General features: G+C 42.9%; 1 protein-coding gene across 1 annotated transcript; it reads left to right on the top strand.

Moving 5' to 3' along the window:
• The first annotated feature begins 2965 nt into the window (after positions 1-2965).
• On the top strand, positions 2966-25268 carry LOC124138239 (snake venom 5'-nucleotidase-like). The gene is made up of 9 exons (XM_046504793.2): positions 2966-3545; positions 14006-14219; positions 15646-15831; positions 17304-17501; positions 19343-19474; positions 19846-19971; positions 20996-21160; positions 23263-23466; positions 24162-25268. Exons 1-9 carry the CDS (start codon positions 3201-3203, stop codon positions 24356-24358), a joined length of 1767 nt encoding a protein of 588 aa, XP_046360749.2. The 5' UTR covers positions 2966-3200; the 3' UTR covers positions 24359-25268.
• The last annotated feature ends 2246 nt before the right edge of the window (positions 25269-27514 follow it).

The following is a 27514-nucleotide window of genomic DNA, read 5'->3' as shown; positions in this document are numbered from 1 at the left end:
CTGGCAATTTAGCATGGAAAGGACACACAGTCATTTCCTGTCAATATCAGTTATATCAGGACAAGGAAAACGAAACTCGTACCGATACTGGGAGTCAAGTACAGACTGGAGTGGCAACGCTTTAAAGGAAGTCATCGAACGAATACTAAATTACTGAACCTAAAATAACACGTGACATAAATACTATCAATGTGCTTAACGATAACACCGCCTACGCTAGAGTCAGAGGGTGAGTGATGTTTTACGCCGCCTTTAGCAATATTCCAGCAATATCAAGGCGGGGTACACCAGAAATGGGCTGCCTACGCTAGAGTAACGCCTCACCCACAGAGGCGCCGACTTGTCAAAAGGCCTTAGGTGATTTTTTCAGATATGTAGACATGGCGGGCCCATTGCATAAGGCACATTGATGTATTTATCATCACTGAGCAATAAACCAAGTTAACGCATTGAGGCTTCAAGTAGGCAGTTACAAGTTGAACTCATCGTAACTTACGTCTAATGGGGAAAGATACACAAGTTATCAACACTGATAGTAAACTAGACAGTACTGATATACAACTGACCCGATCTAAATACACAGCGTATTTTTACACAGTTATAATTGTAAGTCGCCACGACGCCAGTCTTCACAGCTGAACAACGACTCCGGTCTTTGATCTGGCGTCGTGGACACCGTCGCGGGCGTACAAGCCAAGTTCAGGAATCATGTCAGAGGAAATACAGCATAAACCTTTTGATGCGACAGGGGGCACGGGTGGCCCAGTCGTCTAAGGCGCCGCGATTCGCTGTGCAGAGTTGCGTACCTTGGGCACGCCAGAAACCTATGATTGTGGGTTCGAATCCCGGTTCGCCCCGATTATGTTTCTAGGTTTGTCAGCACCATACCCGTGCTCGTTGGTTTCATCGAAGTGGTAAACGTCTTAGACCTGCATCACTTCGGGCTTTCCTCCCACATTAAGCTGACAGGCCGTGATATAACTGGAATACTGTTAAACGCGGCGTTAAACCCAACTCACTCACTCAATTTTGATGCGACAAAGCGCGGACGTCGGAGAAGACATCCTCCATGCGGGTGGTCTTTCACACCAAGCGGCGAGCCAGGGCTGTAAAGTGTGTTTGTCAACAAACTTTAATCCGATGCTACGGATCAGTATTTATTAGGACAATCATGATAATGTGCATGTTTTATATACAAAAAAGGTTCAAGTTGTTATTTAGTAACCGCCTTAAAGGTGACATAAACACCAAGGTGACATGCATCGACCAATAGAGCGAGCCTGACCACCCGATCCAGATAGTCGCCTCTTACGACATAGAACGGACTGCTGAAGACCAGGGCCCACTTGCACGAAGCGATCTTAGCGCTAGAACTATCGTAAGCCTGTGTTAAAGTATGGGAGTTACGATCCACTTACCGCTAAGATCGTTTTGGGCAAGTGGGCCATTCTAACCCTGATATACACTTACTGAGTCCATTTGTAATTATCTGTACATGACAAAGTGCCTAATGGACTCTGAACTCATTGCATGCCTGGGCATGTCATAGGATTGAACAACTCTGAACTCAACAGTTGTACCAGTATTAACTACACGCGTGGGGACTATGTAGGTCAATGTTGGTGTTCTGGACTGAGTGACCGGCAGCCACATTCCGCGGTAGCCTGGTTACCAGTCTATTTGCACGTCAAGGTAAACCGACCTAAGGTTTGTTTCAAACCTTTCAAACCGACGCTTGTTACAAATCGTCGTTTGGTGTTCAACCCAAAATTTTCAAAATTCCTTCTATACCTCGACGATCTTTGAATAATGGAACTGGTCTGAAAACCAATGACTCATGGAAGGACCAACGTCCCACACCATCAGATACGAATCAGTCAAAACGCAGAGTCTGACCACCCGATCCCCATCTATTCGGCTTCCATGGTAAACATTATGTACTTAACCTACTGAACCTGATACAGACCAGGGGCGGTCGGGTAGCCTAGTGATTAAAGCGTTCGCTCGTCACGCCGAGGACCCGGGTTCGATTCCCGACATGGGTACAATGTGTGAAGCCCATTTCTGGTGTCCCCCGCCGTGATATTGCTGGAATATTGCTAAAAGCGGCGTAAAACCATACTCACTCACTCACTCACTGATACAGACCACGGTCATGTAGCTGGAACACTAAAAGTTCTAACCCAGAGTACCTACTTCGCATTAGAGGTTACTTTGTAACTCAGTTAAGGTTGGTACGTCATGGCGAACAATGTCTTTTATTCATCTTGTCGCGTGGTCTGTTGGTCGGGAATCACACAGGCTAACCAATGATTGATAGTGTGAGTACAAATTATGAGGTCACTATGACACTGTAGAAGTCATGTTTCAGGAGAGAATCATCCAAGCAACTTTCCTTTTGTCCGGAGTAGAATAGGTCTTCAACAACCATGCTTGTCATAAAAGACGACTATGCTTGTCGTAAGAGGCGACTAACGGGATCGTAGCTTGCTGACTTGGTTGATGCATGTCATCTTTTCCCATTTGCGAAGATCGACGCTCATAGTGTCAAACACTGGATTGTCTGGTCCAGACTCGATTATTTACAGACTGTCGTCATATAGCTGTACTGTTGCTGAGTGCGGCGTTAAACAACAAACAAACAAATAAAAGTCGCCTTTTCTTTTAATAATAGATGCGAGGGCCTGAATTATATTGCATCGATTTCCAAGGATAAATTATCAAACTGATTTGGCCTGACACTACTGAAACAAATCAGTCACTTGACCGTCACACATCTTGACATCATTCCTTTATCGACAGATCTGACCCAGGTAAAGTTGTTTTCCGCCATATCTGCTGATATCAAACAACACGCATACCGAGCACCGTGTAAAACAAACAATAGACTTGCGTACCACGCTATTGGCGTTCGTTCACCACTTGTGCATCGTGCATTAAACAATACATAATTAAAGTCAATACATTTAGCGGTCTGACAGGGGAGCATATCCTAGAAAAATCCAGCTTCGAATACGATCAATGATTGTTTGGTGGCTTTAAATGTGATAACGTACGGGAGATTAACATGAGCTAAGGTAAACCAGCACAGCTGGTCTCACGGGTTGGTAAACAATCTGATAAGCCTTCATCGCAGCCCGTCAGTTTTCGAGATAAGGACAGCCACTGCAACAAACCAAGCCTCAATCTCGGGCTTCACCATGGACGTGTCTCGCGCTCTGGCAGCAATAATTCTCGGAGTTTCATGTTTTATCCGAAATGGCGAAGCTTTCAACTTGACAGTTGTTCACACGAACGACATACACGCGCATTTTGAACAGACGAACATTCGTGGAGGCCCTTGCTCGGAGAAGGACGCCGCGGCGAACAATTGTTATGGCGGCTATGCTCGTATAGTGACTAAAGTCAAGGAGTACCGGAACCTTAAGCCCAACAATACTCTAGTGATTGATGCTGGGGACCAATACCAGGGAACGCTTTGGTTCTACTACTTTGGAGGAAATGTTACGTCGGAGTTTGTCAACTTGCTCGGGTATGACGCTATGGTAAGATGATCCTCCTGTCCCTACTATATCTTGATTTATGTTTTTATCCCACCATCGACACTATCGTATTTCATATAATTTATATATTTTATTAACTTTTGTTTATCCTACCATCGACACTATTGTATTTCATTTAAAGCACTTTTTGTCATTTTACAGAGTATACATTCGTAATATGTTTTGAAATGCAGTCAACTGCACCGACCTATAATTGAATCAGGGGCGGCCGGGTAGCCCAGTGGTTAAAGCGTTCGCTCGTCACGCCGAAGACCGGGGTTCGATTCCCGACATGGGTACAATGTGTAAAGCCCATTCCTTGTGTCCCCCGCCGTGATATTGCTGGAATATTGCTAAAAGCGGCGCAAAACCATACTCACTCACTATAATTAAATCATGTCCTCTGAACACATGAACAGGGAGAGGTTAGTATTTGTACACAAACACAGCTGTTTGATGTCGATGTGCGGTGTCATCATGTCGACTATGGATGTGTAAACTGTGATGTTTATACCACATTATATAGCTGTTTTATATAACGGTATATCACCAATATCATGTGCAATGTGCACGATCCTCCTCCAGCCGTTGTTCACACAACTACAGCCTGTTGCGTGTACCTGTATATATGCTGAACCAAACACATTTAGCAAAACATAAATAATTTGAGTAGACAATGCAACATCTTGTATGAACTAAAATCCATCGTGTGTGACAATGACGCTCGTGAACATTCTAAATCCGTTAATCACGAAACATGTGTTCACTTTCTCGAGCATGGTACTCGCATGACACTTTATGCCACAACATTAAACTAAAAACCAATGCAGAATTGTACAATTAAACATGGGCGCCCAGCGTGGAATGCTGGAATATCAGCATTATGAAGCAATAGGTAGACTAGCAACACTAGCAACACGTGTACAAGAGGTTTACCGTCATTTCATTGTGCATTAATGTAGCAGATCACGTTTAAGACAACGCGTACAGCAAACAGCCCAAGTTCGGGATCGACCACGTTCATGTAGGCCTCGTGCGACCCCCCCCCCCCCCCCCCCCCGGCCCAAGGGAGGATCGCTACCTGGTAACTTCATCGCAACTTCATCGACTTACAGCAAGACACAGGCGCCGCAGTTCACCCTCCAACTGTCCGCAACCGTCGTAGAGTTCCACGCCCGACGTTCTGTGACTGATATGACGTTAACGCAACGTCATATGGTTGAAAGACTTGCATGGGCGCGCAGTCATCAACGATGGCGTTTTTCACGATTGAACCAGATGTTATTCACAGATGAATATCGATTTTGTGTGCAGTTTGATGATGGAAAACGCCGTGTATTGCGTAGGCGTGGTGATAGGTATGACGCCGATAACGTCGTCCAGCGGGATCGATACGGCGATGGAAGCGTTATGGTATGGGCGGGATATTATGATAACGGCAAAACTGGTCGTGTGATCGTTAATGGGTATCTCAATGCGTAGCGTTAATCTGACAACATTGTCAGGCCAGTGGTCATTCTGCTCATTCGGCAGCATCGTGGTTGTTTGTTCCAACAAGACAATGCCAGGCCCCATACATCTCTTTTAACCCGTGATGTTCATGGAAACCATGTTCCTGTTCTGAACAGGTCCGTAAAATTTCCGGACCTTTCTCCGATACAGCAAGCATGGGGTATCTTGGGGAGGAGAGTAAGGGAACGTCAACCGTTTTTTGACCGTGACCTTGAAAGTGTCCTTCTTCAAGAATGGACCACCATTACCGTTCCAGACATCGGCACACATGTCAGAAGCATGAGACGTGGCTGTGCAGCTGTGATTCATGCTGATGGTGCCGTCACACGTCACTGACAGTTTTGTGTGTTCGCCCCTCTCGTGACAAATGACTTCCCGAGAATGTAACAATGGCACGTCAACGTATTGGGGATGGATGGGTTTGCTTTTTATAAATTGTTGCCTGATTCCGATGCAATGTTCACACAAGTATTATATTTGAAAATATTTCACTTGTATGCTGATTTCGGACGATTACTCGTGGGAACGTACATACAAAGTAAAAGTCCCCCGTATCCCCAGACCAAAGAGAATAAATATATATTAAATCCCACTCAAGTCTAGAATGACTTTTATAGCTCTTTTCAGCTCTAGGACAGCAATTAAACATTGTTCTGGGCTTCATTTGGATTTTACTCTGGGACTAAAAGTAATTAAGTCTACAATAAATCCATAATGCAGACATGTATTAAACAGGACAAATTCAACAGGAACGCTATCACCCGATCAATGGGCCCCACTGTATAAGCAGACATATTGCATCTGTTACGTAATGTATGTGTTACTTTGTATTATCTTATCTATCGGTTATAACTAGTACATTTGCCACATTTCTTTCTATCTCAAGTCTCTATCCATGAACACATCCACCCAGCTATCTGTGACACAATCTGATCCCCTGTGAGGATTCTGGGCTAGATAGGATCCCAGCAGGCTATGCTGGATGGCGAAGAGAGGACTAAATGGTGAAGTGAGATGAAATGGGGTTTAACGTCGCGTCCAAGATTATTGCACTTATATAGCGACGTGCATGCACGTGTGTGTGTATGTGTGGCTGCTTGAACTAGTCCAGACTGATGCCGATTTATAGTGCGAGCTCACAGAGATACCATGCCGCAGTTTACCATGAACTCCCCATTCAGACACAGTATACTGACTCCGAGCCTACCAGTCCTTATTTTAGCCCCTTAATGCCGAGCGCCAGACGGGGTAACAACAAGTACCATCTTTTAACGTCTTTTGGTATGACGCGGCCGGGGATCGAACCCCGGACCTTCCGCTCTCCGGGCGGACGCTCTACCACTAGTCACGGTACCACCACGGTCAGGACTAAATGGATCGGATGTCAGGCTCGGTGTCTTGAATTTGTTGATTTCATGTAATTATTTGTACCTCGATCAATGTTCGCAATACCAGTCACTGAAGTGTCTGGTCCACAGTCGATTAAATATCTACAGGCCGCCGTCACATAGCTGGGATATTGGTATACGCGGCGATAAACAACAAACTATCTTACCATCTATCAAATTGGTACATCAATACCTAGGTATTCATATTCACATCTCTGTCACAAGATAGGTCGAAGCTTGACTAAAGCTACAACATGAACAGGTAGATGATTGTGAGTGAGTGAGTGAGTGAGTTTGATTTTACGCCGCTTTTAGCAATATTCCAGCAATATCACGGCGGGGGACACCAGAAATGGGCTTCACACATTGTACCCATGTCGGGAATCGAACCCGGGTTTTCAGCGTGACGAGCGAACGCTTTAACCACCAGGCTACCCGACCGCCCCAGATGATTGTGAATATTACATTGACAACAGTTTATATTTAAGGAGCAGGTGTGTATGTCCCGACCTAATGTTGACCTCATACATCAAGGTCAAGGTCACTATAGAGTCGGCCTCGGAAAAATACCCATATGTGCTTTCTCTGGCTTTATTTATCTTTGCTTTCTTTCTATATAGACCAAAATGATATGAAGTCCGAATATCCTCACTCTTGTTTGTTTGTTGTTTAACGACTCACTCAGGAATAGTCCAGCTATATGACGGCGGTCTGTAAAAAATGGAGTCTGGATCAGACAATGCAGTGATTGATATCATGAGCATCGATCCACGCAATTGGGATCGATGACATGTATCAACCAAGTCAGCGAGCCTGACCACCCGATCCCGTTAGTCGCCTTTTACGACAAGCATAGTCGCCTTTTACGGCAAGCATAGTTCACATGACTTTAGGGACTGGTCAGTTATTAACGGGGGAGGTAGGTGTGGAGTGCAATGAGATTGGTTTTGGGACTGTATCAAATTTTGCTGACCCCCAATTTATGTAACATTTTTTCATGACTCCCCAAATACATGCAATAGCTTTCCATGGTCCCGATCCGTTCAACTTACTGGATAACAACTTCTGGTTTCTAGCTTACTGCTGGAGTGGATATATGCAATAAAGTTGTTTTCCATAAAATTGTGCGTTTTTCTTACTTATTTGCAAACTTCTAGAATGCCAATCAAACAGTTAATCCAGTCTGTAAATAGTTGAGCCTGGACCAGACAATCCAGTGATTGACATCATGACGATCGATCGACGCAATTGGGATACGATGTCATGCATCAACCAAGTCAGCGAGCCTGACCACGTGCACCCGATCCCGTTGGTCGCTTCTTACGGGACGCATTGGTTGCTGAAGCCATATTCTTACCCGGACCTTCACGATCTACTCTAGACAATGTGTGCTTGCAGTAACTGGTAGACTTGGTGTTGACTGTGAGATGGAGAGAGCAGTACGCCGTGTTTACCAAACTTCCAGATTTATCACGAACAGAAGCCTTACATACATTGCCCCCGTGTAATGACTTGAACCTGGGTCTTAGGTGTGACCAGCTAACGCTTTAACCGCTAGGCTACCAAACCATTCCCTGTGGTTTGTACGTCACCAGATGGCTATCGATTATTTGGGTCATCACGTGTGATACTTACACTCTAGATATTTATCAACTGCGTATATCAGGCATGTTCTGTGAGTTCCCCGGCGACGCAAGTTAACAACAGCTGTATCACGCTCCCTGCTGGAGGCGTCGCCCGTGGACTAGACTGACTCATTGTCTTTGCCTCAGTGTATGGGTCTAATATGTAGATACGGAGGTAAACACACATAACAACACCCCCCCCCCCCCCCCCCCCCCCTAACCACTCCAACGCAAGAAGGGGTTTTATTTCCATAACAAGCACTTTTAAATGAGGGCCCAAGCTCAATAGGGCGATGAGACAGGGATGTTTCATATTCCCCTTTCCTTTAAATAAACCCGCATTACCACTGTTAGACTTCTGACACTCGTGGGAACTAGCTATTTGCAATGACTAGCTTTGGATTCGTGTAAATAAATATGTAACATGACACGTTAATGGCAGTGTCAACACATGCACTATTCATGATCACGTGATTCAATGGCCATGTATCAATTCATCTCTCGTCTATTGACTCATAGTCCCGTGATAAATATATTGCTGAAGAGGAAGAGCTATATCATTATACAGTCTAAAAAATAATATATGCATGTATAACGCGTCGTTAGCGAAACGAGTGAAATATCCATAACGCTTATATGATGGCGACATATGGAACAAAAAATATTTTGGTTATAATAATTTATTTGTAGTGACAGTTTAATTATTCATCTGTTGCCTGCAATCTAGGGATATTGCGGTACTTGTTATGTACGCTCGACAATATTAAACACACTCGTTAACATTTATGATTATTCGTGTTCTCTATATCAGATTTAATGTATTTTAAAACGTCAACAGTTCATTATTTACGTTAGTCGAGGTACAGGGAATAGTTGTGTATGGAGGCCCGAATCGGACAAAAACAAGACATAATTGTACCTACCACGAAGTATGATGATGCGTGACTTCAGTGATTTATCCAGACAAGTACAAAGACAGCATAAAAGAAGAAAATGTAGAAAGGGTTCATTAATAGGTATTTAATACATGTTTATCAAAAAGTATGGAAGAAATATTTGGAAAAAAAACAACAAAAGATCAGGAAAGACATTCCAATAATTTTTATTGAAAACAATTGATGAAAATAGATTGTCAAAAAAGTGAAAACATGTTAAAAGTTGAAAATAAGTGCATAAAAAACTCAATTTTAAAATTACTACTGTGTATTTATCTTTTGTCTACTGGTGATAATAGTGTTGGTAAATATGGCATTATGGCCGAAACATTTCTGGCAATTCAGTGGGGGAAATGTGCGGACTACGTCACTTCCGCTCCCTTGTTTGTCGATATGACTATGCAGACGTCCTAGTTCAGGTCGAAAGAGAAAAATATACTTGGGAGCGCTTATATCGTAGTCGGATAAGGCAACATAAAAAAGATTTAAAGTTTATGAATTGTAACTAATAACAGACAGAACATTTCGCCGAAATTGTATACGAAGCGAGTATGCCGGGTAACTGATTTGCAACTATATATATTCACCAGTAGCCTGCGACCTTGTGATATCGCGATATATATGCATAAGTTTGTAATTTGAAGTTTACACGATACGTCTTTTCCATTGGAAGTGAGGTCGGCCACATGACGTCGAAACTGACGTTCATAAGCAAATGGACGCCGCAAAATGACGTTCATACGTTTTTCACTAGATTCTTGAAATGAAGTAAACATATTTTCCAAGGTGCCCTCCTGTGTCTTGATCTTGATCGTGATTCAGGGGCGGTCGGGTAGCCTAGTGGTTAGAGCGTTCGCTCGGCACGCCGAAGACCCGACATCGGTGCAATGTGTGAAGCCTATTTCTGGTGTCCCCTACCGTGATATTGCTGGAATATCGCTAAAAGAGGCGTAAAACCATACTCACTCACTCAATCGTGATTTGGGTCTTGATTTTCACTTTAATCTTGATCGGAATGCGTTGTTTCTGTTGGCTGTTTCTTCTCTGTTTGTAAGCTGTTGTCTCTTTCGCTCATCTCCCCTGTTTTTAAACCAAAGGTATCCTTCAAATAACCGTTGGTGCAAATTCTCAGCATAATTGTGTAGCCACGCCAAAGAGTTCTCCCATCTTTGATGCGACTTTTCGTCTTCTTTGCAACATTGTGTTGGCCACCTGTTCATTTCCCCCGCGTCATCCTTTCTATTTCATTCTTCTTTAATACTCCAGTACTTATCATTTGATATTGAGAGCGCATTTTCAACAGTCTATGTCTTGTAACGCACGGAGTTCTCTCTTTATGCATTGGTCTATGGGTTAACTTGGAATATACGGGATCTTGAATTTTTCCGGTATTATTCTTTGGTCTTGATTCATCCGCATTCTTAATGTGTCTGCACACCTGTTATTTCGAAGTACTTGCCAAAACGCTCTCTTTCATTGTCCACTCCATGTTTGACTGAGGGAATTAAATATTTTGTCGGCTTCCTTTTCTGTTTGAATTTGGGAAATGTCGTCTGGCATTGATGTCTCCAGTTCGCCATTCTCCTCACTATTCCCTTACCCGTGAGATTCCGGGGTAGAATAGGTCTTCAGCACCTCATACTCGCCGTAAAAGGTGACTATGCTTGTCGTAAAAGGCGACTAAAGGATCGGGTGGTCATGATCAGGCTCGCTGACTTGGTTGATACATGTCATCGATCCCAATTGCGCGGATCGATGCTCATGATGTCAATCACTGGATTGTCTGGTCCAGACTCGATTATTTTACAGACCGCCGTCATATAGCTGGAATGTTGCTGAGTGTGGTGTTAAACAGCTAACAGACAAGGATCGTAAACATGAACATTTGTTTGTCACAAATGTACATGTCGTTATAAATGACTAACCACATCAAGGTAATTTAAAAAGAGTCATGTAAAAAATCCTTTTAAAAATGGCACCGTTACAATGTGCACATTGTGATATGACCTCAAAATTCAAACTTTCGGTGACAGCGTTAATCCCCTGTGATTAACAGGGGTCACGTGTCCTGCTTGTGATGACGCGTGTTAAATACTGGGTCACGCGTTATCTTGCAGTAGGCACTGACATGCACTGAAGGTTCTATTTGTCACAAAGGCGAGCGTGTTTAGATATATTGATCAGATTTTCTGTCACTTATATTACGATGTTACTCTTCATTCAACGAACATCTATTCCTTGAAAATATATCAACACGGCAAGAAAGGGATACTTTATGTCCGACGTAGTGTCTTGCACAGCACTGAAAATATCAGACCCGTGAAGATCCGGAGTAGAATAGGTCTTCAGCAACCCAAGCATGCCGTAAAAGGCGACTATTGGGATCGGGTGGTCAGGCTTGCTGACTTGATGGTTGATTCATGTCATCGTATCCCAATTGCATGGATCGATGCTCATGATGTCAATCATTGTCTGGTCGAGACCCGATTATTTACAGAACGCCGTTGTATCGCTGGAATATTGCAGAATGTGTCGTTAAACAACAGACAAACTGAAAATATCTACACTACTACTCAAAACAATCAGCCCCTCGAACGCGGTTAGAAAGCGAAAACGCCGCGTCACAGAGTAATCGTGTAGACTATGCTAACTAGTACAAAGCAAACTAACGTCATCGAGATCAAGACCGTGGCGCGAAGTATAAGCACCCTAGTTAAGATTAAGGGTAGATTAGGTTGAACAATAGCGTATGTTACGTTTTCCATTGTTCATATAATTCTACATTAGCAGATGATTTAATTAAGTGGTTTGGAACTAAAGGAGTAATGGACTGGTCAAAAATATTATGCGTGGGTGGATGGGATCGGGACCATGGAAAGCTATTGCATGTATTTGGGGAGTCATGAAAAAATATTACATAAATTGGGGGTCAGCAAAATTTGATACAGTCCCAAAACCAATCTCATTGCACTCCACACCTACCTCCCCTGTTAATAACTGACCAGTCCCTAAAGTCATGTGAACTATGCTTGCCGTAAAAGGCGACTATGCTTGTCGTAAAAGGCGACTAACGGGATCGGGTGGTCAGGCTCGCTGACTTGGTTGATACATGTCATCGATCCCAATTGCGTGGATCGATGCTCATGATATCAATCACTGGATTGTCTGGTCCAGACTCGATTATTTACAGACCGCTGTCATATAGCTGGAATATTGCTGAGTGCGGCGTTAAACAACAAACCAACCAACCAAATCATGTGAACTTCTCAAACCGCTCCGACTGTTACGTTCTATAAGAGGCAATATTATAGTCACATCTGCTTGATCCATCTTTATTAATCGTATTTAGCAATGGCAGTTTTTTAAAGACACATGACACTACGTGAAACTGTCTTAATTCTGATAAGCAAATTAAGCGTTTGCAGTCAATCGAATGTCGTTATGAATCTAAGCGAATCGCCCCCCCCCCCCCCCCCCCTCTTAAAATGGACATATACGGTATTTGCATATCAAAAGGCCAATCAATTTGTTTTAAGTTAAATAAAAAATAAATCTATTTTTTTAGAACAAGAGAAATGTAAATGTGTTCTTATCTTCAGATAAGTATTTGATTTATATTTAAAAGGGTGTGGTTTGTACTGAATATATAATCGTATGTATTTGGTCCCTAAATGATGGAAATATTTCACCCAATCTAGCAGTGGAGAATTAGAAGGACTATACCAACTTGCTTCACTGCAAAGGTTACTAAAGGACGAAATAGTTTTATATCCCTGTCCAGCCTTATCTCGATTCTTTTGTTGCTAGATAACGTATTCATGTATATACAAACTAAGATACACGAACTGAATGCTTCACCTCTATATACTTCTCAGACAGTTCCCAGGTTAGAGGTGAGGTGAGACGAAATGGGGTTTAACGTCGTGTCGCGTATATAGTGTGTGTGTGTGTGTGTCTGCCTGTACTAGTCCGGACTGATGCCGATTTATAGTGCTAGCCCACTGAGATACCATACCGCAGTTTCACATGAATACCCCACTCAGACACAGTATACTGTCTCCGAGCCGACCAGTCCTTGTTTTAGCCCCTTAATGCCGAGCGCCAGACAGGGTAACAACAAGTACCATCTTTAAACGTCTTTAGGTATGACGCGGTCGGGGATCGAACCCCGGACCTTCCGCTCTTCGGGCGGACGCTCTACCACTAGACCACGGAGGCGGTCATGACTAAATTGGCCCCGGTTGTCTGGCACGATGATCTGGCTTATTGCTTGTTATCGTAAGGCGGGCTCTTAGCTTATGTTTTAACTCACTCATCCACGCAGTCTGGTTACAATGACACACAATCAACCAAATCACCGATCCTGACCATCGATCAAATTACACACCTCTGGAATACAACCAGCAGAGTTAGCTGGTGGCCTATTCTAATCCGGAATCCGGGTTGAATTAAACAGATGACATGACAATAGACATCATCCAGCCCCACATGGGTCATCCTGAAATATAGTACACGGAACGCCATAATAGGATTATACAAAAACATGGACTTTCCCTTCGCATTAAGAGGCGGAAGGGGAGCTTAGTGGTTAAAGCGTTCGCTCGTTACGCCAAAGAACCGGGTTGGCTTCACCACATGGGTAAAATGTGTGAAGCTCATTTCTAGTCTCCCGCCGTGATATTGCTGCAGTATTGCTAAACGCGGCGTAAAATCCCTACTCACTCACTGTCAAAACATATACTGACAAAAACGATTGTTTCAGTCTAAGATTCAGGGTTTGCCTGTACAAAGCAATTTTATCTCAAATTAATAATAAGACGATTGCTTCTCGCTACAATGACCATTTCATGTCATTGTTATTATCAATAAAATGATCTCGCAGAAAACTCAACGTGATACGATTTTGAAAGTAATCAGTTACTTTTATTGTTCATCAAATTATGACTTTGTACAATTTGAAGGTTACATGTAAAAATCTCTTTCTTTATATTCTTAACCATCAGGCATTGGGCAACCACGAGTTCGACCGAGGCGTTGGTGGATTACTTCCCTTTCTGGAGGACGTCACAGTCCCCGTCATCAGCGCCAACATCGACGCCAGTCAGGAACCGCGCATCCAAGGGTTATTCCACAAGAGCACAGTTGTGACAATAGGAGGACAGAAGATTGGGATCATTGGGTACACCACCACGGACACCCCCTCAATATCAAATACAGGTACGTTGGGCACATATATACAGTGGAACATGAGGGCACTTATATACAGTGGAAAACCAGAGCACATATATACAGTGAATCATCAGGGCACATATATACAGTGAATCATCAGGGCACATATATACCGTGGAACAACAGGGAACATATATACAGTGGAACATCAGGGCAAATATATACCGTGGAACATCGGGGCACATATATACAGTGGAACATCAGGGCACATATATACAGTGGAACATCAGGGCACATATATACAGTGGAACATCAGGGCACATATATACAGAGGAAATATAGACACTTGAACTTCAGGGCACATATATACAGTGGAACATCAGGGCACATATATACCGTGGAACATCAGGGCACATATATACAGAGGAAATATATACACTTGAACTTCAGGGCACATATATACAGTGGAACATCAGGGCACATATATATATACAGTGGAACATCAGGGCACATATATATACAGTGGAACATCAGGGCACATATATATATACAGTGGAACATCAGGGCACATATATATATACAGTGGAACATCAGGGCACATATATATATACAGTGGAACATCAGGGCACATATATATATACAGTGGAACATCAGGGCACATATATATACAGTGGAACATCAGGGCACAAATATATATATACAGTGGAACATCAGGGCACATATATATATACAGTGGAACATCAGGGCACATATATATATACAGTGGAACATCAGGGCACATATATATACAGTGGAACATCAGGGCACATATATATACAGTGGAACATCAGGGCACATATATATATACAGTGGAACATCAGGGCACATATATATACAGTGGAAAATCAGGGCACACATATACAGTGGAACATCACGGCAAATATATACCGTGGAACATCAGGGCACATATATACAGTGGAACTTCAGGGCACATATATACAGTGGAACATCAGGGCACACATATACAGAGGAAATATATACACTTGAACTTCAGGTCACATATGCAGTGGCTCATATTTTTATCCGTGCCGAGTGAAATCGTCTATATATCCAAGATCAGATCAGAAGTAATTAAATAAACGCCTCGAAACCTATATGCTTGATAATTATATGACTTTTAATAAAAACAATCTCTAAACTTGCATGTTCTATTGGCAGCTTTCTGGTGAGTGTGAGTGAGTGAGTTCAAATTTATGTCGTCTTTTAGCAATATTCCACAAATATCACGACGAGGGACTCCATTAATGGGCTTCACACATTGTACACATTTGAGAATCGAACCCCGGCCCTCGGCGTGACGAGCGAACGTTTTAACCACTAGGCCACCCACTGCCCCCAGCATTTGGGTATTTTATTCAGGAATACATGAAAAGAGGTATCTTGGAATTTGAACAGTAATTGGCCTATAATCAATGTTACTTGTTTTTACCCATAGAAAAACTGGTTTTCGATCCCATCATTCCCGCTGTGAAGGCGGAAGTTGATGCCATGAAGAAATCGGGCATCAACAAGATTATCGCCCTTGGCCATGCCGGCTACCAGTTCGACCGGCAGATGGCGAAGGAGGTTGAAGGCCTGGATATTGTCGTCGGTGGCCACAGCCATTCTTTCCTGTACACAGGTATCGTCTGCTTGTATTAGTTTGTGTCTGTTTGTGTCTATGTTTGTTTGTGTCTGTTTGTGTCTGTGTTTGTTTGTGTCTGTGTTTGTGTCTGTTTGTGTCTGTTTGTGTCTGTTTGTGTCTGTGTTTGTTTGTGTCTGTGTTTGTTTGTGTCTGTGTTTATTAGTGTTTGTGTTTGTTTGTGTCTGTGTTTGTTTGTCTGTTTGTGTCTGTGTTTTTTTGTGTCTGTGTTTGTTTGTGTTTGTTTGTGTCTGTGTTTGTTTGTGTCTGTTTGTGTCTGTGTTTGTGTCTGTGTTTATTTTTGTTTGTGTCTATGTTTATTAGTGTTTGTGTTTGTTTGTGTCTGTGTTTGTTTGTGTCTGTTTGTGTCTGTGTTTGTTTGTGTCTGTTTGTGTCTGTTTGTGTCTGTGTTTGTTTGTGTCTGTGTTTGTTTGTGTCTGTGTTTGTGTCTGTGTTTATTAGTGTTTGTGTTTGTTTGTGTCTGTGTTTGTTTGTGTTGGTGTTTGTTTGTTTGTGTCTGTTTGTTCCCAGGTCATGCTGTGTGAGTGTTTGTGTCTGTTTGTTCCCAGGTCATGCTGTGTGAGTGTTTGTGTCTGTTTGTTCCCAGGTCATGCTGTGTTTGTTTGTGTCTGTTTGTTCCCAGGTCATGCTGTGTGAGTGTGAAATTTACTGACTTGTTTCCTTGTGTCAGGCCAAATCAGTTTCATAATTTATCCGTGGAAACCGACGCCACCTAAACATAATTCAGGCCCTCGTGTCCATTAATAAAAGAAAAGGAGAAGTTTTTTGCATGTTCTTCGTTTAACGCCGCACTCAACAATATTCATGCTATATGACGGCGGTCTGAAAATACTTGAATCTAGACCAGAATATCTAGTGACTGACATAATAAGGATTGATATACGTAATAAGGATCGATGACATGCATCAACCAAGTTGAGAGCCTGACCACCCATTCCCGTTAGTCGCATCTTACGACAAGACCTGTTGTAACATGGATCCTCAAGGGTTACCCAGGTGTCATCTGATAATTGATGTTATACAGTTTTAAAAAGATACAGCGGATGTTTCATGTGTCGAGTGAAATATCAAGTTTATCTCATCGAATGACGGGGGAAAGGAGATATTTTCACGAGATGGTGCGCACACCCCCTTTTTATTTCGAAAAAAAATCATTATTTCTGTATAAATTACCACCAAAGACAATAAATAGATCTTAATTTTGTGCACACACACACACACACACACACACACACACACACACACACACACACACACACACACACACACACACACACACACACACACACACCCCAACCCCCCTTTTTAGAAAAGCTGTATCCGCCCATGAAGCAGCCACACACACACACAAGTACATGCACGTGGCAATCAAAGTGCAATAATCTTGAACGGGAAGTTAAACGTGAAACCCATTTCACCTCACCACATCTCACCTCACATTTCATCCCCAGGCACGCCTCCATCAATAGAGAAGCCCGTGGGTCCCTATCCTACCATCGTTGCACAAGCGTCAGGTGCAAAGGTCCCAGTGGTGCAGGCCTACTGTTACAGCAAGTACATTGGCCATATAGAACTGGAATTCGACGACGATGGAAATGTCCTCGCATGGGAAGGAAAGCCTATACTTCTGGACAAAGATACACCACAAGGTGAGTGAGTGAGTGATTTTTGGTGGGTGGGCGGGTGGGTGAGTGAGTGAGTGATTTTTGGTGGGTGGGTGGGTGGGTGAGTGAGTGAGGGAATGAGTGATTGAGTGTGACTATCCGACCGCCCCCTACACCACAAGGTGAACTAGGATTTCTCACTGAAAATAACCATGAGCCAGGATAGCCGCGAATGTACTTGATTTATTCAAAAATTATGAAAGTATCTAAATTATAATGTCCTATTATCTGGTGTTGAGGTCGGTTGAGGGCATGTCAGTGACGTAAAAACGGCCATTTAGCCGTAACAGCAACCCATGCTTGCCGTAAAAGGCGACTATGCTTGGCGTAAGGGTGGTCAGGCTCGCTGACTGAGTTGATGCATGTCATCGTATCTCAATTTGGAGTTTCGATGCTCATGATGTCAGTCACTGGATTATCTGGCCCAGACTCGATTATTTACAGACCGCCGTCATATAACTGGAATGTTGCTGAGTGCGGCGTTAAACATCAATCAATCAATAAACGTAACAGATCCGCAGGTCTTTGGTTCGAGTCCGGGTTTCTCCCTATAATGGTCATTGCTTTTGAAGCAGCTTCATAAAGGTGTCAAACGTTTACGACCTATCGTGCACACGTTTCGCCATCCGTTGTAACGACGTGATCTGATTTGATAAGAGTCTCTAACATCATTACTCCCAGGGGGCACGGGTGGCCAAGTCATCTAAGGCGCCGCGATTCGCTGTGCAGAGTTGCGTCCCTTGGGCACGCCAGAAACCTATGATTGTGGGTTCGAATCCCGGTTCGCTGCGATTATGTTTCTAGGTTTCTCAGCACCATACCCGTGCCCGTGGGTTTCACCGAAGCGTCCCTGACCTGCATCACTTCGGGCTTTCCTTCCACATTAAGCTGACACGCCATTATATAGCTGGAATACTGTTAAAAGCGCGTTAAACCCAACTAACTCACTCATTACTAACAACTCGCTCACTTACACTACTGACTCCATGCTAGGTTCCAGGGCCCCGTTCCACAAAGCGATCTTAGCGCTACGACGATCGTAAGCCAGTGTTAAAGTATGGGAGTTACGATCACCTTAGCGCTAAGATGGCTTTGTGGAACGGGCCAGGACTTCTGATTCCTGTGTGTGCATTTCAGGGCCCCGTTCCACAAAGCGATCTTAGCGCTACGACGATCGTAAGCCAGTGTTAAAGTATGGGAGTTACGATCACCTTAGCGCTAAGATGGCTTTGTGAAACGGGCCAGGACTTCTGATTGCTGTGTGTGCATTTCAGGGCCCCGTTCCACAAAGCGATTTTATCGCTACGACGATCGTAAGCCAGTGTTAAAGTATGGGAGTTACGATCACCTTAGCGCTAAGATGGCTTTGTGGAACGGGGCCAAGGACTTCTGATTGCTGTGTGTGCGTTTCAGGGCCCCGTTCCACAAAGCGATCTTAGCGCTACGACGATCGTAAGCCAGTGTTAAAGTATGGGAGTTACGATCACCTTAGCGCTAAGATGGCTTTGTGGAACGGGGCCAAGGACTTCTGATTGCTGTGTGTGCATTTCAGGGCCCCGTTCCACAAAGCGATCTTAGCGCTACGACGATCGTAAGCCAGTGTTAAAGTATGGGAGTTACGATCACCTTAGCGCTAAGATGGCTTTGTGGAACGGGCCAGGACTTCTGATTGCTGTGTGTGCATTTCAGGGCCCCGTTCCACAAAGCGATCTTAGCGCTACGACGATCGTAAGCCAGTGTTAAAGTATGGGAGTTACGATCACCTTAGCGCTAAGATGGCTTTGTGGAACGGGCCAGGACTTCTGATTGCTGTGTGTGCATTTCAGATCCGGAAACCCTGAAGAAGCTGGAGCCGTGGGCTAATGCTGTGAACTCGTCCGCCATGGTGACTGTCGGTACAACAGACGTCTTCCTGCAGGGGGATGAACACGACTGCCGCAGAGTCGAGTGTAATCTGGGTAAGTACATGTAGAGGCGAAACTGTTTCGGGGAATTCAAATGCGTTTCAAGCAAATAGGGACGATGACGAATTGTTTTTATATATTTCTTCACATTTTCATACGAACACGCTCACTTTTCATACGAGCACGGAAAAGGGACATGGGTTATATTTGCAAAACAATAACATCTCAGTGATTTTCGTCCTTTCGTCATCTTCACTAACCCATGCTTGCCGTAAAAGGTGACTGTGCTTGTCGTAAGAGGCGACTAACGGGAACGGGTGGTCAGGCTCGCTGACGTGATTGATGCATGTCTTCGTATCTTTCCAACGCAACTTTCCAAGTGATGATAGTTTTGAATGATGGTGTATTTCGTTGTGGCTTTCTAGGCAATATCTACACGGATGCTATGATCTACAAATTCCTGCAGCTTGAAAAGTCCCATGCCGACTACTGGACTTCAGTTCCTATAGCTCTCTGTAACGGAGGCGGGATTCGCTCGCCTATTGACGTTGGTATGTATTTCATCTTATGGCTACGTGTTATCAGTGAGATATACCATGTCGATAAACTTGGTACCACGAGGGGCAGCAGGAACGCCATGCAAGCGCCATATATTAATGTGTACCTTCTATGGACGAATGTCACTATGCTTATAAAACGGTTTCCAATGTATCGCCGAAACATGACGTCATTTCATTTGGCACTTAATGAAAAATTAGGCTGTTCATTCAAAAATTGTATTCATTCGCCGTTTCTAAAGAGTCTTCATTTAGTGAAAGTACGCCCTAAATATCGGTTATTTTAAGAATGACATTATACGATAAAGATATTATTACCCTGGTGTTTTTTTTTAACCGGATGATATTTACGATACGGAAACATACCTGACTAATAAGGGCGGTGCGGTAGCCTCGTGGTTAAAGCGTTGGCTCGTCAAGTCGAAGACCTTGGTTCGATTCCCCACATGGGTAGAATGTGTGAATCCTATTTCTCGTGTCCCCCGCCGTGATATTGCTGGAATATTGCTAAAAGCGGCATTAAACCATACTCACTCACTCACTCACTTGGGTCACAATCTCTATTAACTTCGACCGACTGCATATCGGATCAAGTAAATCATTTTCCCACATTTGTTTCGGGAGCTGTATACTTCTGTCCAAAGCAAACGTCCTCTGTATAAGGATCGAATGAACGATTGTCTTGAACAGCTGTGTGCAGTTCCTGACATCATTCCACAGATTCGTATTTTGACTTTATGAGATGTATCTGAAAATTATTGTAGAAAAATGTATATATAATCATAATTGATCTATATATTTATTGATACTGTTGTTATTGTTGTTGTCGATTCCCGACATGGGTACAATGTGTGAAGCCCATTTCTGGTGTCCCCCGCCGTGTTATTGCTGGAATATTGCTAAAAGCGGCGTAAAATCATACTCACTCACTCACTCACTATTGTTGTTGTTGTTGTTGTAATAAAAATGTCATTGACACAACGTGGGTGTTAACGCAAACTCATGGCTTGGAATCCAGGCGAAATTACAATGAAGCATGTGTTGTCCGTGCTACCATTCATGAACGACATTGACCGGATCAAGCTGAAGGGGAAGTTCCTCCTCCAGGCCTTGGAACATTCCGTGTCCAGGTATCCAAAGTCGGAATCCGATGACCTTTTTGGCGGCTTCTTACAAGTGTCAGGTATGTGGTAACAATGTGCAGAGTTGCGCCCCTTAGGCGTGACAAACACGTAAGGATACCGGTTTCACACTTATTATTTGCCTTAAGGTTTGTTGGTTTGTTTCACCGAAGCAGCAAACGCCTAGAACCTGCATCACTTTCCACGGGCTTTCCTCCAACATTAAGCTGACCAAAATAGCACTGAAACAAACTAAATGGTCCAGTCTTGTACTAAACTTCAGATACAGTGAAACTTGATGAACTCGAGATCGAGAATACAACAAGTTATACAGTGTGTGAGACAAAAGGAATGCCGATATCAGGTCCTTGGGTCTTCACATATTCTATCGGGACTATAAAGATAAATTGAGTTAATGAAGATAAGTGAGTGAATATATATATATATATATATATAGAGAGAGAGAGAGAGAGAGAGAGAGAGAGAGAGAGAGAGAAAGAAAGAAAGAGAGAGAGAGAGAGAGAGAGAGAGAGAGAGAGAGAGAGAGAGAGAGAGGATTTATCACGAGTGTTTTTTAATATGGGAAATATCAACCGAGTCTTAGTTAATCGGTATTTGCCGAGCCTTTGGCGAGTCAAATACCGATTAACGGGACGAGGTTGATATTTCCCATATTAAAAAACACGAGTGATGAATTCTATTTATCATTTTCACATTTTTGCTTCCCAATATGGGAATAATTGCATTAAACATTAACATCAGCAACTTGTCGAAATCTTACGTATAGATCGTGCGTAGTGATACATGTTTTCCATAGCCGTGTAAACCAAAATAAAAAACCTCTTAACTCCTTTATGACATATTCCTTCGCTGAGAAAAAAAGTTCCTCGGATTATTTTAAACAAAATACGTAAACAGACTTTTGCAGAATAATTGAAATAATGTCTCCAACATCAAATGTATCCATGTTGTTTGTTAACACCTACTCACGTGCACCGGCGAAAAAAGTCCCACTTCCGGTTATCTAATTTGCATATCATTGGGGTCACACTCCGTCGCAGTGGTGACTCAGCATAACACCACTGCCACAGGCTAATTTGCATATCACGTGACCGGACTTTTCTCTTGTTTGTAAACAAACGCGCTTTTTCAGAAATCAGTATAGAACGGACTAATGCAAGTATTTGGGGGCGCTTTACATATTGTTTTGCATAACTATATAGATATGCTACTACAACTGCGACAGTGAGTTGCATGACAATATATATTTATGCATCAAAGTGACCGTGTCGCTAGCTCTCCGTTGGGCTTCGACGACAGCACGTGGAGCCGTACAACCAATGTAAACATAGGATAACTACGCAAAAACAAGTAGATTTTTACGTATTTGCATACTTTCTCAATGAAAGTTAACCATTCTTTGACATTTGTTTATGAAAATGTGTAGACTTGTCAAACATGAAACGGATGAAAAGCATATGCAATATCTTAAATGGACTGTGAAAGATGTGACGAATCGTCACATGGCGCTGGCCTGTGGCAGAGGTACTATGCTAGCTGGCTGCCGGCCGCATGGCACTCTGGGTAGGAGAGTGCATTGGGGTATGACATACATGTTTTTATGTCATAAGCTTATGTCATGGATAAATGCTTTAGTTAAATGATAAATATATTTATTATTTATATATATATATATATATATATATAATAAAATAATAAAGTCCACGTTAGTCCATTATCTTCTTTATATCAGTTTCATACATAGTACTTTCGCTGTCTCATGACAGCTCTTCAGTGTAACTGACAATGACATATAACGACGTCATACTTATGATGACGTCATAAATTACAACTGTGACGTCATAATATATTTACACATTCCAGCGAGTGAACATTTACGTCATTTTGGATATATATATATATATATATATATATATATATATATATATATATATATACACACACACACACACACATATATATACATATATATATAGAGAGAGAGTACGGTATATAACTACGTATGCACAGCACAGCACATATACAGCAAATGGATGGTCGTTATATCGGTCAGTTCGTTATAAGCGTGTTCGTTATAAACGTAGTACTGTAGACACTGTACATTTAAAACAGCCTTGTTTTGAAAGTATGGACTGTGTTCCAGGTCTGAGGGTCACGTATGACGTCAGCAAACCAGTTGGCAGCCGAGTGGTTGATGTCAAAGTCCGCTGTTCAAACTGCACGGTTCCCAGGTTCGATCCTCTTGACGACGAAACCCTGTACACCATTGCACTGCCGGTGTTCACGTCTGACGGGGGCGATGGCTATACCGTCATACGTGACAACAGGATACAGATGCCACCTATTGGTAAGATCTGTTTAAAGTAGGTATTGTGACTATATGCTGCTCTTGTATATATATTCATCCCCGGCTGTGTCATACCAAATGACGTTAAAAGATGGTACTTGTTGTTACCCTGTCTGGCGCTCGGCATCAAGGGGCTAAAACAAGGACTGGTCGGCTCGGAGTCAGTATACTGTGTCTGAGTGGGGTATTCATGTTAAACTGCGGCATGGTATCTCATGGCTAGCACTATAAATCGGCATCAGTCTGGACTAGTACAAGTAGACACACACACACACACACACACACACACACACACACACACACACACACACACACACACACACACACACACACACACACACACACACACACACACACACACACACACACACGTGCATGCACGTCGCTATATAAGTGCAATAATCTTGGACGCGACGTTAAACCCAATTTCACCTCACCACACCTTGTATATATTCGTCTAAAAATATTTTGCTTCATTTGTAGTGGGGCGGTCGGGTAGTCTTGTGATTAAAGCGTTCGCTCGTCACGCCGAAGACCCGGGTTCGATTCCCGACATGGGTACAATGTGTGACGCCCAATTCTGGTGTCCCCCGCCGTGATATTGCTGGAATATCGCTAAAAGCGGCGTAAAACCATACTCACTGACTTCAGTTGTAGTACATCACTTGACGATGTGTTCATTTGTTTTGTTCCAGGTGCTCTGGACTCTGATGTATTTGTCGACTATGTGAAGACATTTACTCCTCTGACCCAGGGCCTAGAAGGCCGTATTCGTTTTGTCACAGAAAGTAAGAAAAAAGACTGTGACGTGAATGCTGGCGACAACGTCACTTCCGCTAAGTTACCATTCATTGTTGGTGTGGTATTGATACTTATGTATCATATCCTTTAGTGAAGTCGTGGTACATGATAGTGAGTTACGTTGGAAATCCTCATTCAGCTTCATTCTTACGCATCTACGCCTTGCACGATTGCGATTATTGTAACGTTTCTTAAAAAACAAAACAAACAAAAACGTCAACACGATCATAACCGTGCAAGAAAACCGCTATCGAGGAAACGTGCCTGTTCAGCAGTAGTATACCTACTTACCTGATCTAGTCTCGACAACATCTCGTTTCTCAACGATTTTACCATGTAGACACATTGTCGCTATGGAGGGAACGTTTGTTTTGAACATAAGTATCTCGTTATATTCCAGTTTCAAAAATCATCCTTTTAATTTTTTAGTTTAGTTACGATCGTTTTCAATACTGTTACATACACACTGTTCATAAAAAAAAAGAGAAAAACTCAATGAAGTTAGATTGATGAGTAGTGTATGGTTCTTAAAGTAATTACGTCAGTGTAACACTTAAACATCGTATGCATGATTTAATTGAAAGCAATAGACAATCGGTGCAAGCAGTTTGACATGTTAACGTTATAATGTTTACTCTGGGGTGTATCATTCACTACTTGTCCATTATAGTCTCTCCTGTGTCCGTGTACTGTCAATACCTATATGTATGTATGTGTTTATTGATTGTTAGCATATATACCTGTCGATATCAACGTCTGAATACGTCAACTATAATGGCTCTGAGACAGCTATGAACTAGTCCAATTTTGAAAGTAGAGACGAATATTAAGACATTTGAGATTTACTGTTTACCGAGTCCAGCAAAAATCAAAATGCTTTCAGGAGTAAATCTGATGTACATATATTGACTATTCTGATGCGTGATGTGTGACATGTATGATGTAGAAGCGGTTTCGGGACATTTGTCACTTACGTCCAGTTTAACCCAACCGCCCTCGACTGGCGCTACGACTGTTGTAAGCCTATGTTACGGGATGAGAGTTACGATCTTCGTACCGCTAAGATCGCTTTGTGCAAGTGGACCCATCCCCAGTACACCGAGAGCACTGTTGTTAAAGCGTCACATCAAGGTCCGAATTCGATTCCAATAATGAAACAGTGTGAGGAACCTGTGTCCCGCCTTGGCAGGAATGAACAAGGCTAGAGAAGCCGCGGGAAGCCAAACCTCCCTCACTCACCTACACTTGTCCGTGTTAAAGAGTGGCGGGGTAGGGCTGCCGGGGTTCAAGGTGTGAGTCCAATTTCTTGCGTCTCCAGCGTTAAAATTATTATTATCATTTACAGATTAAAATAGAAAATGCAGCAAAGAGGGTTTGGGTGATCCTCGCACAGTCAGGCCTGTTAGGCTCATCGTCAGCTCAGGGCCCTTGCCCGCTCGACACGCATCCCAGACAGCGAATGGGACTTCTCCCAGGAAGCGCTGCCTAGTCAAGCCCACCCAGAACTTTTCGGAAAATGTGAAGACCCCCAATACTGCAGCCTTCTTCATTACCCAGATTGTCAGAAGGGTTGTATTCCTGGTAGCAAACCCGGGTACTCTCCCAATATCAGTCAACAGATTGGGAGGCACCAAACCTAAGGCACCGAGAACAATGGGGAGTCGGACAACTTGGTGCTTCGGATGCAAGCGTGACATTTCGAACGCTTGGTCTGCAGATTAGCCATGTTTTTCCTGAATCTTGTCAATCACATTGGTGTCAAAAGGGACAGAAAATTCAATGGTATATATTATTTCATTGGATTTGTCAAAAAGGACAAGATCAGATTTGTTGGCCTGGACATGTCTGAGGCTGTATACGGGCCTATTCCAGAGAATTTTGTATTTATCATTTTCCATGATGCCCTCTCCATATTCCGGGTCGTACCATGGATAGACCTCTGTGTCAAAACCACAAGCATGGCGAAGACGGTAATAAAATGATCGAGCCACCCCATCATGTCGCTTAAGATACTGTGTCTGTGCCAAAGCTGAGGATCCACTCACAATGTGTTGGACAGTCTCATTCATTTCATTACATAGTCTACATTTCATGTTTACATTTTGATGCAAAATCACACATTGACGGTTTCGAGTTGGAAGTGACTGGTCCTGAGCAGCAAACAAAAAGCCTTCTGTTTATTATTATTATTATTATTATCATTAAACCCTGAGGACACTGCTATCTGTGAAAATATATTTTATTACGCTTCACTGATTCTAGCTCGGAATCGCCGCGTTGTTAGTTATTGTACGTCTCAGGGGACCCGTGGTGATTCCAGGCTAGGCTAAGTTCCCAGGTAGCTGGTACTGCTTCGATCGCTTCATGAAAGGGGCGGCAGCCTCGGTGACCTGGTTGCTGACCTGTCATCGTACCCCGGGGCATTGCACACAGTACCAATCACTGGTTTGTCTGGCCAAGGGTGGATTAATGGCAGACCGTTTCATAGCTGGAGAATTGCTGAGTGCGGCGTAAACTAACAAACAATGACTGGGCATTGCAATATTAACTTCACGCAGCTAAGCTAGTTCACGCCAACTGTGCTATCACTGTTGGTGTTTAAAAGCGACCCTTAAGTCATATCAATTAACTATCGCAAATAACTTTTTTGTTTTTGTGTTTAACGCCGCACTCAGCAATATTCCAGCTATATGACAGCGATCTGTAAATAATCGAGTCTGGACCAGACATTTCAGTGATTGATATCATGAGCATCGATGCACGCATTTGGGACACGATGACATGCATCAACCAAGTCAGCGAGCCTGACCACCCGATCCCGTTAGTCGCCTCTTACGACAAGCATAGTCGCCTTTTATAGCAAGCCTGGATTGCTGAAGACCTATTCTACCCCGGATCTTCACGCAAATTACTGAAATCCACCGTTTATGATATATTTATGATTTTATGTGACGTCATTCCAACAGTGTTTCAACGAGGCCGGACTATCATTATTAACATATACTACAACTTATAAGCCAGGTTTCGAGATTTACAAACTTCAGTAGAGATAAATAAACCGTAATTCATTAAGGCGTGTAAGTTATTCTGTAAACCGCATTACTACTTGTTGTTTTCGCTTAGCTATTGTATATTCGGTTGTATTATGATAGAATAATAAATGCAATTAAAACAAACAAACAGCGATTACGTCTTTCATTAGATATGCGTGTGTTTGTACACACGTACGCTGATGGACCTCTTTTCG

The sequence above is a fragment of the Haliotis rufescens genome, unplaced genomic scaffold, assembly GCF_023055435.1.
Source record: "Haliotis rufescens isolate VD_foot unplaced genomic scaffold, xgHalRufe1.0.p SCAF_5, whole genome shotgun sequence".
Taxonomy (NCBI): Eukaryota; Metazoa; Mollusca; class Gastropoda; order Lepetellida; family Haliotidae; genus Haliotis; species Haliotis rufescens.
Note: the sequence above shows the minus strand (reverse complement) of the source record. Positions and strands in the feature narration are given on the sequence as shown.